Source organism: Anser cygnoides, chromosome 14 (assembly GCF_040182565.1).
Source record: "Anser cygnoides isolate HZ-2024a breed goose chromosome 14, Taihu_goose_T2T_genome, whole genome shotgun sequence".
Classification (NCBI taxonomy): Eukaryota; Metazoa; Chordata; class Aves; order Anseriformes; family Anatidae; genus Anser; species Anser cygnoides.
In genome coordinates, this window is record NC_089886.1 from 19,485,058 (window position 1) to 19,500,322 (window position 15,265).

The 15,265-nt window shown below is 40.4% G+C and overlaps 2 protein-coding genes across 4 annotated transcripts in view; one reads left to right on the forward strand and one right to left on the reverse strand.

Moving 5' to 3' along the window:
• The window catches only part of PWWP2A (PWWP domain containing 2A), a 39,385-nt gene extending 34,760 nt beyond the window's left edge, over nt 1-4,625 (forward strand). The window contains exons 3-4 of the mRNA XM_066977222.1: nt 2,552-2,632; nt 3,287-4,625. Coding sequence (XP_066833323.1) covers nt 2,552-2,559 — 8 coding nt within the window. The 3' untranslated portion in view covers nt 2,560-2,632; nt 3,287-4,625. The remainder of the gene's footprint in view (nt 1-2,551; nt 2,633-3,286) is intronic.
• Nucleotides 4,626-5,390: 765 nt separating this feature from the next.
• TTC1 (tetratricopeptide repeat domain 1) overlaps nt 5,391-15,265 on the reverse strand; it is a 33,107-nt gene continuing 23,232 nt past the window's right edge. For all 3 annotated transcript variants that reach the window (XM_048064782.2, XM_048064781.2, XM_048064783.2), the window contains exons 7-8: nt 13,701-13,755; nt 5,391-6,009 (exon numbers count right to left, since the gene is read on the reverse strand). In XM_048064782.2, coding sequence (XP_047920739.1) covers nt 5,876-6,009; nt 13,701-13,755 — 189 coding nt within the window. In that variant the 3' untranslated portion in view covers nt 5,391-5,875. The remainder of the gene's footprint in view (nt 6,010-13,700; nt 13,756-15,265) is intronic.

Here is a 15,265-nt window from a genome sequence, read left to right on the forward strand (position 1 = left end):
CCTCTCATGGTCAGAACCCAAAATCAGCTGGAAAAAACATGCTTTGGGCCAAGCAGCCTCTCCCAGAAGCACTGCACCCCCACAGCTCCGGCTGAGCTTCTGGGCAGGGTACCGAGGCTTTATGCCCCCTGAGGGTGCTGTGCAAGCTGAGCTGAGCTCGTGGCCCTGCTTTTATCCTTTTACCGGGGGGAAACGGTGGAGGCGGCTTTGCTGGGCACTTCCAACTTGCAGCTGGCCGGACTCCCCTGCTTTGAGCAGCACGGTCACAGTGAGCAACTCTGCCACAAGGGCAATGACACAGCCGGTGGGCCTGGGAGCCGGAGGAGGAGCGAGGCATGGATGTGGCACGCTGCCGGAGAGGCTCTGGGGTCAGCCTCTGTGGGCGCCCTGAGTGGCCTCAGTGAGGGAGCCCAGCGGGGTTTGAGCCCTGAGCGTGGGCGGCCCAGGGACACGCGAGCAGCGGTTTTGTTTCTCGGGTGGCTTGGCAGCGGTGCCTTCCCTTGGGTTTGCTCACCAGGGTACGTGACAAGAGGTGGCAGGATGAGAACTTGGGGGTGCCCCACGCACCGCTGCGGTAAGCCACGGCAAAGGGCTTTAAAAACAGGATTTTGACAAGGTTTGTGGAGACCTCCTTGGTGGCTGTTTGGCTGGCTGCCCTTTGCTGAGGAGACTGTTAGACAAGGCTTCTTCTGGGGAGTAAGTAAGAGCCTTTGCTTTCTCAGGAACCTGTAATGTACAGCCTAGAGCTTTCTGAACCACTGATTCTGGAAGCCTTGCATGTCTGCCACCACTTGTGCCTGCAGTGTGCCTTGGTGCAAGCGTCGAAATGCCAGCTACAGCTACAAGGCAGGGGGTTACAGAGACCCAGCAAGTGTCTGCTGCTGGTGCTGAACACCGGAGGGAGAACAGCTTCTGAGACATCCTGTGAAGCTGTAAAACCTCAGTGATTGAGTAAGTGAAGACAGGTTTTGGAAACAGCCATATGTCACTGCACGTCTTGGATTTAGGACACAGAGAGCTCCCTCAGAGGGAAGGTCAGCTTGAGTGGGCTGAGCGTAGCATGCAAGCTCTGCTGGGGCAGCTTACCTGCTTGTGGCCTGGACTGTCTGGATTTTAAGTAACTTAGGTTTTAATTTGTGCTAACCCAAACACCCACCCTGTTAACTTTCTCTGTGTCCAGGTCTGATGCAGGAGCTGGACTGAGTGGTGGTAGAGAAAAAGAGGGTGAAGACAGCTCTCTTGGGTATCCCACTCCCATCACACACGAAAAAGTAGAGGTAACAGAAGTGATATAATCCTAAATTTAATGTAAATAACCTGCATTGAATTATCAGAGAGCACTTACTCCTTATATTTCCTGTACAATAAGAAAGTTGGCACAGTCTCACAAATGAAGACAAAAAAAGATACAAGCTGTAGCATATGGTAATGTACTGTAATGATTAAACTGGCAATTACTTGGTATTACCTATCCTGAAAGGATAGAAATGAAGAAGCAGTGGCACCTTTAGATACCATGGACAAAAGAGGCTACTGAGCACATATCACTGGATGTGCTTGTAAAGCTCAGGAAATGGTGCTAACGGCCCCACCACAAAATGGATGAGCTACTTTTTGAGTGCCCTTGTAATGAAAAGCTAAAGTGATGGAGACAGACTGGACACTCAGTTTTCTGAAGTTATTTTCTGAAGCATGACATCCTGGATATGTTACTTTGGACCATATTATGATGTCTAGAGACAAAAATCCGTGTCCTGGAAGTTGGTGGCTACAGTATAGCGTTAGTTCATCAAAAGTAGATCTTGTCATTGAACCAGGCTTAGTAAATTTAATTATAGAGATGCTCTACCTGGCATTGCACTCAACAATATATGTAATATTCATAGATAAACATCCACAATATTAAATAAATGATGCACACTTAGATTAAGGATCTTAATCTCAAAAAAATTTCCACTGTCCTTCAACTTGGGATGCTTCCCATGAGATCCTGCTAGGCCTTCTACTAGTCAACTCTTTTGTCTGTGACTGAGAGGCAAACCAAAAGTCACTCCTGAAAATGGTGGTAAGCAACAGTGTGGTAGGAAATCATACAAAACAACTTGTATTTTTCAGTAAGCCGGGCCTACCAAAGAAAACATGACTTAATTCGGTGTTTAGCTGCAGTAACACTGCAGCTGCAGGAAAGGGGGGTCTGTGTCTCAGGAACCAGTTAGCTCAGAAAAGGCTTAGGAGAGGTCTAAAACTTGGCACAGCTGTTGCCAAAAGGACCCACAGTGTTTGAGCACTTAAACAAGGAAGAAGTGAGCAAGAACATATAGAGCAGAAGGGAGACAAATCGCAGCATTGGTTCTGATGTCCTTTCTTCAATGTCAAAAAAGATGAAGGTCTGAGACACAAACATTATGGAAAGCCTGGAGAAAATTCTTTGTAGGGAGAGACTTGAAGCCCTGTCTCTTCAGCTCACAGAGAAGACCAGCAGGCCCCCTCATTACTATGCAAACATGCGCAGGGAGAAAATGCCAGGTACTAAAAGCATTTATTTTTGCAGAGGAATAAGAAGGAACAAAGGCTGGGAGCCGAGGACAGACAACACCAAGTGGAAAAAAGGAATGTTTGTTGGAAACACAAGGTGAGTATTGGAAGCAAGGGAAGTTGTTGGTTTAGAGCATTTATGTTTAAAAGATTGTTTCATAAAACATTTTTTCCTATTAGAGGTTGTAAACCCAATGCATGTGCCTCAAAACACCCTGGCAATGCAGTGGATTTGTGGCCAATTACAACAGGAGGAAGTACCAATTACCTTTCTCTTGGCAGCTGTGATGACCAACTTAGACATAAAAAAAATCCCTTTAAAAATAAAAAGCCAAAAAAAAAAAAGCAGCTGTTTAGGATTTGGACAATGCAAAAGGGCTTCCATTAGGCAATTAATTGGAGTTTTACCTAGAGGAAAACTTGCTGTAATGTCAGATAATACAGTCCAGAGGTTTCTATTCTAGCCCTAGAGTGGCACTTTGAGTACATATGACCTATAGATTTGAGTCCTCTGTAATGGTGGGTGCAATTTCCAGTGACATTAAGCTGCCTCTTTCACACAGTGCAATTAAATTACAAACACAAGTGTGAAAAGCAAATCAACTGCAATCCTTCAGCTTCATTTGTTCTTCCTTTCAGTTGGAAACTAGAGGTACACATCAGGCATTCAGCAGGGAAGTTGCACACCTTTTTTAGGTGCTTGTGCAGCAGGTAGAAATATCAAAAGTTTTGTTGTGCTTTTATTTTCCAGAATAATTGAAACAGCCTCCCCCCAAGAAGGTATATTTGCAGCCCTCCAGGCCTTCAAAGATGTGAAGCCAGACCAGAATGGAAGGAAGAATATTTGTCACCAAACTCCTTTGTAAGACAAAGCAGCAGCTTGCTAAGTCACTGCCTGTAACTTTGCACAATAGCCATATACTGGTAAATAATAGGTAAACACACACAGGCTGAGTAAAGGTAGCCATTAATTGGTAGTAAAGGATACAAATGTACAGTATCCACGGTAGCTTCTACATGGTTCCATTTATGCGTGGTCTAAGAGCACATATATTGCAGGTGAGTGAAACCCACAGTGCAGACCTAAGCTGCCTCATGCAGTGATGCAGGACTACTGCTGATGTTGCTAAACCAGACAAAACCCTAGATGCGCTCCTTTCCCCACCCTTCAGGCGTCACCTAGTGAAGCTCGGCAGTGGAGCCTTGCTCCAGCTCCGGCCACACTGTACTGCTTCCAGGGCCAGCTGCTTTTTCAATATGGAGCCTGTAACAGCAACTACTGGCATCTCTACCTGATGTGTGCTCAACTGGGAGCTCCGGTGAAGCACAATTCACATTCCCCAGTGCCTCCTCAGTTTGGGCTCAGGCCAAGCTTACGAGTTCCAGCCAGCCCAGCACTGCCTCTGCCCAGGGCTCCTTTGGAGCTTGGACACCTCTGCTCCATGGTACTCCAGGTTTCAGGAAAAATTAGCAAGACTTACACTAGTCCCAACATTCTGTCCAAGCTAATAAACCTTCCCTGAGCCTGAAGAGCTCAGTTCTGAAAGCAGCATGGTTTTACAGCTGCCAGCAATAAGCCAGCTAATGAGCCACTCTGGACCTGCAGACACTCCAGGTGTGAGCACACTTCTCTCCCAGCACATTCCCTCATAGCCCAGGTAAGCTCAGCCCCTCTCCCTTGATACCAGAGCCCAACACACCCAGCATCTGGCTAGCAACCACCTCTCCAGCTCCTGCTACCTTGTGGCTGCTCCCAGGAGCAAAATCTTTCTTTAAAACTTCCCCTTTACACACCTACCAGTCTGCCCAGTTTTAGCAAAGACAACTGAGCCTTGCATGATTGGAATAGTACTCCAGTAAAACAAGACATAGTTACAGTTTAAGCACATGGAAATCCTAGAGGCTCTTTTTGTTTAGTTAAGTGACATTTTAATTATGCAGATGTTGTTAAAGGCAGCATAGGCCTCACTGTGAATTAGGTCTTTTCTTCTTTTGACAATGATGACATTTTATTTCCCATAGATGTAATACATACTCCTTGCAGACATGAAATGGTTTATAAACAGTTAACAAAGTCAAAACTAAAAATGCATCAGGATATAGTTAAACAACAATAAAAAAAAACACACCACCACCCCACACCATTAAGCATGCACTGTCAAAATGGAAGAAAAGCACCAAGAAACCTTAGCTTGAGACACTATTCCTTTCAGGCTTATCAGTGTAAAGACTGGAGCTCAAGACATGCAACTATTACAATTTCAGTCCTTAAGGACCCAAAAAACCATTTCTTGAAATGTAAGATGATGACTAATAGCTATCAGACAGCTACCACTAATTATTTAAATCATGTACTGAAAGCTGCATGGAGACAACTGAAAAATGCCTGCAATGTGAACATTTCAGCATTGATATAAAAACCAGTAAGTAGTAAATAGAAGACACCCCTTCAAAACCTGAAAACCCTTGAAAAACCACATACATGTATTTCTTCTTATGCATCTATCTATAGATGCTTCAAAGTTCTCAAAGTCTACAAGAATCTTTTGCAATCAACTGTAATATCACTTGTTGGCCACTATGGATAGCTGTAATGTATCTCAGACAAGCAAATTTCACTAACTTTAGGGTACTGTTACAAAGTGTATATATATTGGCATGTAATGTCCATGTCATCTTCAAAATAAAAAGTAAACAAAGTCTGAGGTAAGGGTAGTCTCTGATGCTGCTATAAGCAAGAGAAAAAACTCAAATGGCTCAAAGTAATGTCTTGCAAATATGCTATTTATAAGCATTTTTATCAATACTACCCCCATGGGAAGGAATCATACAAAGCAAGAACTTCACAATGCAAACCAACAGAAATACCAAGCCTTTATTACAAAGAAAAAATATTCCACAGAAGAGGTCAGCTTGGTTCTATGCATGCTGTCAGTCATATCCACCTGCTGAGTGTGGAGAAGTGCTTCTGCTAGCTGCATTAATCCCCCAAGATGCTGTTAGGCTTTGTTCTTAGCCACAGGTGCACGGGCATTTTGATTCAACTGAATTACTTGCTAGAATGTTGTTGCCAGCATTGAATGGGCCAAAATAATGAACCTGACTGTTGGACATGCCAAAAACTGCAAGTGAAAAATCACACACTGGACATAGTTATCACTAAGAAGTCAAATTACTTTCTGTACATCCACATTGTAAATAATTTTACAAGCAGAGAAATGAAAATGCTTGAGTCTATCTTCACTTGGATAGCGTGAAGAATGTCTGCTGATTCCTTTTAGTGGTACGTGCAAGCACGGTCACAAAGCCTGAAAGCCAGCAGAACTAGAATGAATTCACGTTATCTATTGTTGTTTGGATTTTGAACAAAATTGATGGAATATGAACCAGTTGATGAATCTTGTTTTATCTGGAAATTTTCTGTTGACAGGCCAAAGGGGCGGAGAACCAAATTCCCAAGATCTTTCAGTTTGCCTACAATGAAAAAGAAATATGTGAGTAGTAAGCAGAGGGAAAACTCCCACTGAATTATGCCCAAATACACAGTCCAGCTCTATTAGTTTATCTACTAACTTAAGGTAAATGCTGTGGAAATCTCTCTAGTTAGTTGAATATTAGGCTCTTACATAAACTAAAAAAAAAGGGGGGGCAGTTATGATGTCAGTTTTGGGGGTTACAGCTATCCAGAAGTTCTTTATTTCCTCAGGTCGTAAGGTCCTAACTAAGGAGAGTTGAACAGCTCACAGAAGAAGACCAGTCTCCCCTGTACTTACACTTGGATATAATTTTGATAGCTGCCAATGCTCAGTTTTCTGACACAAGTTTTTCCGTTCGTGCCACTTTTGGTGCAGCTACAGTTCTATAAACATTCAAGTATGTTATATCTGCCCAGTTTCCTAGACTACCAGAAGAAACAGAGAAAACCAAAGCTCAAACTCTGCTCACGTGTAATTGCTACGGATCCCTTTCTAGATGTGTACATTGATATGAAGAACATTAAAATAAATCAATCCATACAAATGTGCCTGTACCTGCAAACTAAGCAGTTCCCTTTGAAGCATACAACTTTATAACTGTTTTGCTTGCAAAAACTTGGCAGGGTGTCATCTGATGTATTATCATGAACTCACCTTCACAACTACAGCTCTCTGTAGCTAACTTATCACTGGAAGGAGTTCTAAGTACCCATTATTTAATTAGCACTGATAAATATATAGACAGCATGATAGTTAATAAAATCTAAGGGCTTCGATTAACATATACTACACAAGGTTTCTGACTCTAGAAAATGAGTCTTACTACCACCTGTAAAAGAAGGACAACCAAAGGACACCATTAAAAAATAATAATTATATCGATTGTAGAATAAATAAATCAAATAGATAAAATGCATAAAATCAAACAAAAAGCAGAGGTAGCAACTTTATGTTGGCTAAACACAAGCTAGCTGATCCCTGGCATAAGACGACAAAGGAGAAAGACGGTTGGTTCCCAACTAAGAACATTATTTTCCTCTTGGCTTCAATGCACAATAGTAGACTAACTTCCCAAAAACCAATCAGAAGTTTTGACAAGCTGAAGCCTACCCTAGGTTTGCATCCACAGGCTACACACCACCTTTTAAAAAGCCTTCCACTCTTGTAGGAATGATGAACAAATACAGGAATGTAAGAAGCCAAGCCCTACACAAGTCCTTTGCAAAGAGACAAACAGCATTTACGTGGTACAAATGGATCAAGTTATTTGCCTTAGCATGATGCTGCAGCCCTGTAACTGCTCAAAACTGAAACTCTATCAGTCTCAACTTACCCAGTGGATGTAAGAGATAAGGGGCAGCTATTTGGCAACTGTTCAAGTCAGGTTAATCACCACCCCAATAAACCAAAATAGACTGTTTTTTAACAACATCTGCAAAACTGAACAGGGGGCAGGGGGAACTTTTTCTAAGTACATTCACAGAAAATACAAAAAGAAGCCAGGGGAAAACGTAAACATCTTAATTTAAGGAACAACTCAATCCTGCATAAAGAAACTTAACAGTTGTTACTACAGTACTCCCAAGCATGCCAATGTCATTAAGCTTTTGCATCAAAGTGCTGGTTCACAACTGGGTATCTTTCGGATATTTGTGTAACTATTTTAAAGCAAGATTGGTCTGTGAGTCAAAATGGAAATTCTGTGGCCCTATACAGTGGAAAAAAAAAAAGCAATCTTTGTCTACAAAAGCAGCTAGTTGGTGGGACAATTTCTTCAATTTGATTTTTTTCTCCTGTTTGGCCTAACAGATGAGGTGACTGAGTGATCTGGCCAAGGTTACTCCAGTGGGCATCTCAGCTAGGATTAGCTTCCTTCTACTGTTTATTTATTTATTGCTATACTGTTTGGTATAAATTTCTAAGTCAAGTTCATAATTCTACACTGCATCCTAAAAGCACTTTGGTTATAAAGCTCTACAGATGTTCATAGCATCTCTAGGATGGGGATGAATAGTTGCTATTGTACTTTTAGACAAACACTTGGTCATTACTTAGCTCCACGTTTTGGGGTGAGATGTGTCTTTGTCTACTGATGGAAGAATTTGGCATAGTCTGGCATTCCTACAGCCAGTTGTAAACAGTTTACAAGTTATCCCAGCACTGCAGCTGGCTCAGGAGCAGGCAGACAAGTTTGCCTGTTTCAGGAAACACTGAAAGGCCTTTTCTAATTGGAGTGAGTATGATGGCTCTTTTCCGGTCATACCAGAGCCAATAAACACAGAACAACCGCCTTGGCATTCTTACTTGTAGCCAGGCCAGTTCTTTGGGAGAAGCTAAAGATTATATGATATATTTAATCCTTTATTCTTTGTCTCACGCAAGCTGTGACTGAGTATTAAACAATACAGTTAGAGGTCACCAGCCTATCACTTAAACCCACATACTGCAATGCCTTTTGGTGCAGACACATTTATTGAATTGTTAATAAAGTAGAAGAAAGCCTTGCCTTTTCCGGGAACTCAAGCCCCAAGCACTGTTCCTGCTGCTTGAAGCACATAAACCCATCATTGTAGGAAAGCACCATTTCCTCCTCCCCCACTCTCCTTTCATCCCAAAATTTAGATCTGTAGTTAAGTCCAACCTCCCCTTTCCCCCAAAGACAAGTTCTCTTAAAAGAGAGACTGTGCTTGCAGGAGACAAAAAAGCCTGTGGAGCTGTGACTCAGCTGCAAAGAGTTCTCAGCAGTTGAACACTCACTTGTCCTGGAGCAGGGTCACTCTCTCCTGAGACACTATTTCCATAGACCTTGTTCTTTGTGTTTTAAAGAGCGTATGTCTACTTCTCACCTGGAACTCCAGCATGTCAAATTTATTCAGCAAAACAATATTCAGAGATTACAGGAAAACTAACTAGTAAAAGTCAATTTAGGGCTCAGAAGTCTGTGATTCACCTAAACTGAAATTTAATGTCCTACTGCAAAAGGCAGATGCACAAAAGATTTCTCACCATTTATTCCTGATGTAACAGCCAGAATTGACTGCTGTTGAGTCTTCCTGGCAATTCTTTGAATATAGTTCCTAGTGTTAAATGTGTTGTTTGGAAGCTGAAAAGCCATATATATTTTGTTTTAAATAAGTTCTGTGGGAAGGTCTCATCTTTGTATAACTTTTTGCATTACCAACATTTATGAAGTAATTGAAATAATCAGGACAAGTCATCTTCCCTTCCCTAACTAATAAGGGAAGGACTGAACCCACAGTAATTGCGTATCAGTTCTGGTTTGAATTATTTAAGTGACCTCATGTTCTCCCTACACACAGTACTGGGCTTCAGCAGCTTAGTGTCAAATACACTATACCCTTCAGTATCAAAGAAGAAACTCATTCTTCAGGCATTAAGCCTAATAAACATTTTCACTAACCTTAAGTAGTTGGAAAAAGCTTATTGATCAAAAAGTCCAGGTAATGTGCTCTGATAGGCCTTTCCATTAATCACAGGTACATTATTGTCTGGAACTCACTCATTTTATAACTTAAGCTGAAAGCTGATCAGGTTTGATGCATTATTTGTATAAAATGGGTTACACAGATTGGCATGTTCCATCCCAATTTTTTTATATCCAATATACCTGGCTTTCCTACGGCTATGCAGAAAATTGCATCACCACCACAGATCACAAGCTGTTAAACTTTGCTGAAACAGGTCCAAGCCTCCTCTCACCTCACACCCTCTCCCCACAGCTGCTGGTCCTAGTTATCACAATAATTTCAGTCTAAACAAGACTAGCTCGTTGCACAAACAGCTAGAGATCTTTTGTTTTAAAATCTGAAGAGAAACTAAAAAAACAACACAGGAAATGGTTAGTATGTGTTCTAATCCTGGGTAGTGACTGAAACAGAGGATGCTCATGTTATGAAAGCATAAAGGGAAAGAACTGCAGAACGGCTTGGGTTGGTAGGGACCTTTAGAGAGCATCTAGTCTAGGTTTTGGCTGGAATAGTTAATTTTTCTCGTAGAGGCTCACACGACGCTGTTTTAGATTTTTGATGGAAATACTGATAACACACCAATGTTTTAGTTGTTGCAGAGCCATGTTACACAGAGCCAAGGGCTTTTCAGCTCCTCGTGCGCCAGCAAGGAGGGTGGGGGTGCGCAAGGAAGCTGGGAGGGGACAGGACCAGGACAGCTGGCCCAGGCTGCCCAGAGGGATATTCCACACCACAGGACATCATGCTCAGCAATAAAAGCTGGAATAAAGACGGAGGAAGGGGAGACATTGGGAGTGATGGCATTTGTCTTCCCAAAAAAAGATTACGCATGCTGAGCCCTGCTTTCCTGGCAGTGGCTGAGCACCTGCCTGCTGACTGGAAGTGGTGAACGGATTCCTTGCTTTGCTTGTGCAAGCAGCTTTTGCTTTACCTACTGAACTAGACAGTAAACCATGCTTTTTCTAACAACAAGAATTTCATTAATCACATGTGCTACCATTTACACGCAAGAATTCATAGCTAGCTAGACTGGAAAAGAAGATCCAGCCAAGGATGTGTACCCTGATTTATTTACATATAATCACTTGTGAAGTGGTTTCAGCTTCTGACAAACTACGTGGTAATGAGCCATAGCACTGGAAAAAAGGAAACTCTTGGGGAAGGAGGAATATACACTCCACTTTTTTTTTAGTATACATACATATATGTATGTGTGTATTTTAGTTTATACACAGCTCCAGTTTTCATGGCATTACTCAGCTGGGTAGGTGTACAAGCGCTTCCTTTCAGTTGAAAGAATAAAGACCTAGAAAAAACAATGTTACTGACTGATTCACTGACTAAAACAGGAATTCAAGGCAATATCCAAACTTCAAAAGGAGCCAAAGCATGATGAAGTGTGACATCCTTTCTAGAATATGTTGTCAATCATTAATTTAACTTTAGTGCTAGTGCTCCTGGACCAGGCCGACCCTGGAACTATTTGGATGATCTGACTTGCTCCTGGAAATCACAAAATCTGGGGTAAAACCTAGACACCACAGCTGGCTCTCCTGTGAGCAAGCAGCTGAATGAATCCTTGTGCACCTGCTACTGTTTAACCAATAATCCCCTAATGGATTACAGCAAGCAATTGTCTGTTCTGACAGTATTCAATGGGCAAAGAGCATTAATGAAGTTCTTGAAAAATAGTTGAAGCACCTTAAAACAAATGCAACAAGAAGAATCCAAAGAAATGCCTTAACGACCATGCTGCATCAAGTTTGTCATCTTATATTCCTAGACCTCCCACTTCGCCCCCCCAACCCTTTTTCAGTTGTCGGGTTTTTATTTAACCTCACATAGAGCAGCAGCATTTTAAAAACCCTGAGAAGTATCTCCTTCCCAGGCCTGCATCAGTAGATCCATGACATCACTGCTGCCTCTGTTAAATACAAGATATAGGGCATTTAATAACAAAAAAAGAGTCTCGTTCTTGCCCATATTCAAAATTTAATTTCAAGTTTTCTGTTAAGAGAATGTATTACAGAAAAATATCCCCAATTTATGACACACTAGTGATCACGACCAGTGCCAAGAATAAATGCCCAAATTACACCATGTAATTATAACAAATGTGACGATTTATGTGAATCCTGTCACACAGAGTTTGTCAGTGAAAATAGGGTTATATGCTATACAAACCCACTCTTAGTGTGGCTTTTCCTGGCTGTTTCCACCAGTAAACATCAGAACATCCCCTTTCGCATATTTAACATCACCAAGAAGGGATTGCCATCTCTGGAATCCCAATATACACAGCCTGAACTGGTTCCCAAAAGGCCAGTCCAGTTCCCAAATCCTAACTGCTACTGGATTAACACTTAAGTAATTTCACATCTAGTCTGAAATCTAGACAAAAATTACCAGTGTAGAATTAGGTTTGTAATGACAGTTTGTAATGCTGGATTTACTGTGTCAGTGCAGGCCCTTCTGATTCGTTAGGCCCTTCAAGCATTAAGGATGTTACAAAGGGAGAATTCTTCAGAAGCTGTTTTCTTACTACTCTGTTGAAAACCATCCCCGCCCTACAAATAGTCATAATCCTTCTGAAGGTTTTCTGCATTTTTCACTCATTTATACCACTACCACACTTAACCTTATTTATTTATAACTTCACCTAAGCACAATGATAGAAACAAAATGTGATGCACAGCAGCTCTAGAAAGCCTTACTGCAGCTTTATTTAAATTTAATAGGTCAAGACAGATACAAAACAAGAGCAAACCAGACTCCCTGCACAGCAAGAAGCAAATATTAAAGGAAAATATCAACTACAACAGAAGCTCTTGAAAGAGTCTCTTCTTCCCAAGTATTTTAGGAATTAATGCTATTGTATGCAAGACAAACTGAGTTTGTTTAACCTGATTCTCCACAGAATAACAAAACACTATCCCAAACTCACAAAGCCTACTCATCTTAAAAAATGCATTTCATCTACTTGTCACACCTAGAATGAGTAAACACGTAACCGTTGACAGCCATTTCTGAAACAGGTCAGGTACAGACAGTTTCTCTTTTTTATCTTACACTGTCATTTGTCCTTGCTCTTTTGTGTGGATTTTCTAAACAGCACAAATGAAAAGATAAAAATAGAAACTCATTTTAAAAAGCAACAGACTGTCAGAGTAGCTTCTGCACTGTTTTGAACCTATAAGAACTTAACACATCCTTCTAACTAGGAGGCAATAGACAGTGTTGGCAGCAGTCTTTTTTTTTTTGGGGGGGGGGGGAGGGAAAGGGGGTCACCCTAAAATTATTAGTTTAATTATAACTCTGAGTTATGCTAGGAAGTGCTTTATGCAAATTAGTATTATACAGGAAAACCAATCATGCTTGGGTGATTTTACTGAAGTAGTTACTCTTCTGAAATAGAGCAGTCCAGTTACCGTGCTATCCAAGCGATAGTGATACCACACAACACAACGCTGGAGGCCCACACATTCAAATGGCTTATATTAAATCACATTCTCTTTTCCACAAAGAAGTTCAGTCAACAGTATCGTTTAGTATAAATTGTAAAAGTCAAAATATAATGAGCTATGTAGATAGGAAATCCACTTTTATCTCAGCAAGGCCAGAGGCCTGTCTGTAACACTAGGGTAGGCCTAATCCAGCCTTAACACAAACAAAGCTGAAACACGGTATATAAACCAGGATAAACATGAAGACTTGGAGGTCTATAGGTGGAAAGTGCTACAAAAAGAACCAAATTTATTTCTTCAGACACAAGATCAAACATGCTCAGTTATTACAGCTGGTTGACTTTTTTTATGTACAGTTTAGTGAAAAACCTGTTTTAACCCATTCATGGGAATGCCTCCTTTAAATGTTTACTTGCAGAAAGAAAGGACAGTGCAATTGGTCTGTTTCAAACCATTTCCCCCTGCTTTTACATGTTGTTTTAGAAGGTCTTGAATATTTTTGTTTTTAAATTTAACTAATAGCCTTTTCTGTAGGGGAAAATTATTTGGCTAGAACTTACTGTTAGTAGAACTAAGCAATGGAGAACTAGGAAGAAATCGTGAATTTTGTTTAACACAAGTATTTCCTTTAAAACTTACCTTCTTTAAATTTTATATTAGAGATTCTAGTCACAAATTTTTATTTTCCTAGTAGACTACAATGATTATTATGCAAGTTACATGTATATGCTACTTACCTAACATTTCTTTCTTTAATTTTTCATTCCGTTCTTCAATTTGTCTAGGTAATCGCTGTGGAGAGGAAGAAAAAACTGGAATCAGATCCACGCTTTCAATAATACTGTAGTTTAAGCTTATGTAATTTTCATACACATACCAAGGATATACAGTTTACAGCTTTAAAAAAATCCTTATGTCAAACCAACACTTATCTTATTTTGGAAACCTGTCATTCATTCTGTGACATCAATTCATATAAGCAGCAAGTCATAACTTGCAAGTGCAAGTTTCATACAGGCATGAATTTTTACTACTGAAAAACAAATCTGATCTGTTTGCCTGGTATTTTAACTGAAAAGTTACTGAATTTAAGAGATTTATAATTAATATACATTTTAGCCCTATTTCCTCTGCTGCATGCATTAAATATGTTTAAGAGAGGTCAGAGGAATTAATCAAACACAGAATAACATCTATGATGTCTGCTCTCACTGGCACGCCGCTTCAGGTGAATCCATAACAAAAACATGAAGATCTACATACAAATATTTTATCAGAAGATCACTGAATTTCAGGATGTAGTTTAATAAGCAGCACTTTGTTATGCAATGTTGGCATACTTCTAATGAGGAGAGAGTATTACAAATGGGTAGGGAACTCCCAACAAGTTCATCCTGAGCAAGGTACTAGTCCAAGGAACAGTTCATTGATTTTGTGTTTTTTTTTCCCTCTCCTCAAAACTGACGAAGTTAAGATCTGTGCACCATCATAGATAAAAGCTTCTCATGTTTCTAATGAGCATTACATAACTGCACCGTATTCTATGTATTCCAATGATTTGAGATCCCCATTTACACCTAAACCAACTGTGACTCATCTTCCATTTTATACAGTACCAGTGTTTTACTCAATGATTGTAATCACCATTTAGAATTATAATTTTATATTTACTACAATTAAGTAAATACATGTATTTACTGTTCATAAGTTAAATATTATATTAAAACAAAATATATTGTGAATGAGCGTTACTTTTTATACCTCTTTTTCATATTTTCAGAAGCAACTATTTCAACTTTTTATACCATACTTATTACTATACAATCCTGGCAGGTCAGAATGCAGTTACATGCATAACTATGCTGTCTCTTCTCGTGGAGGTCACTGCAGATAAGACAGACTTGCTCTAATGGTGCTATCAGTAAATTAATTACTGTCGCAAACCATGGTAACAGGTGTGCAATTCACTCCTTATACATCTTGCTTGTGATAATTGGCTTCTGAACATAGTTAAAGAATTTAATTTCCTAATCTTGTTCCTTCCTGTATTTTATAGCTCCAGTCCTCACAGAGCATCACAGGTTTGTCATTCTGATATCACTGCTACAGAGAAATAAGGTGTTCTCCTCTGGAAGGAAAAAAAAAAACAAAAATAACATGTGCTGCCAAGACTGTCTGACTATTCTTGTTCAAAGCAGTATATACACTGATGAACACAGGTAAATACATTCATTTTCTACACTGATGGGGAAGAGAGGTGGTATACCCCATAAAAACTGAAAAATGAACACTAAGGAGTACA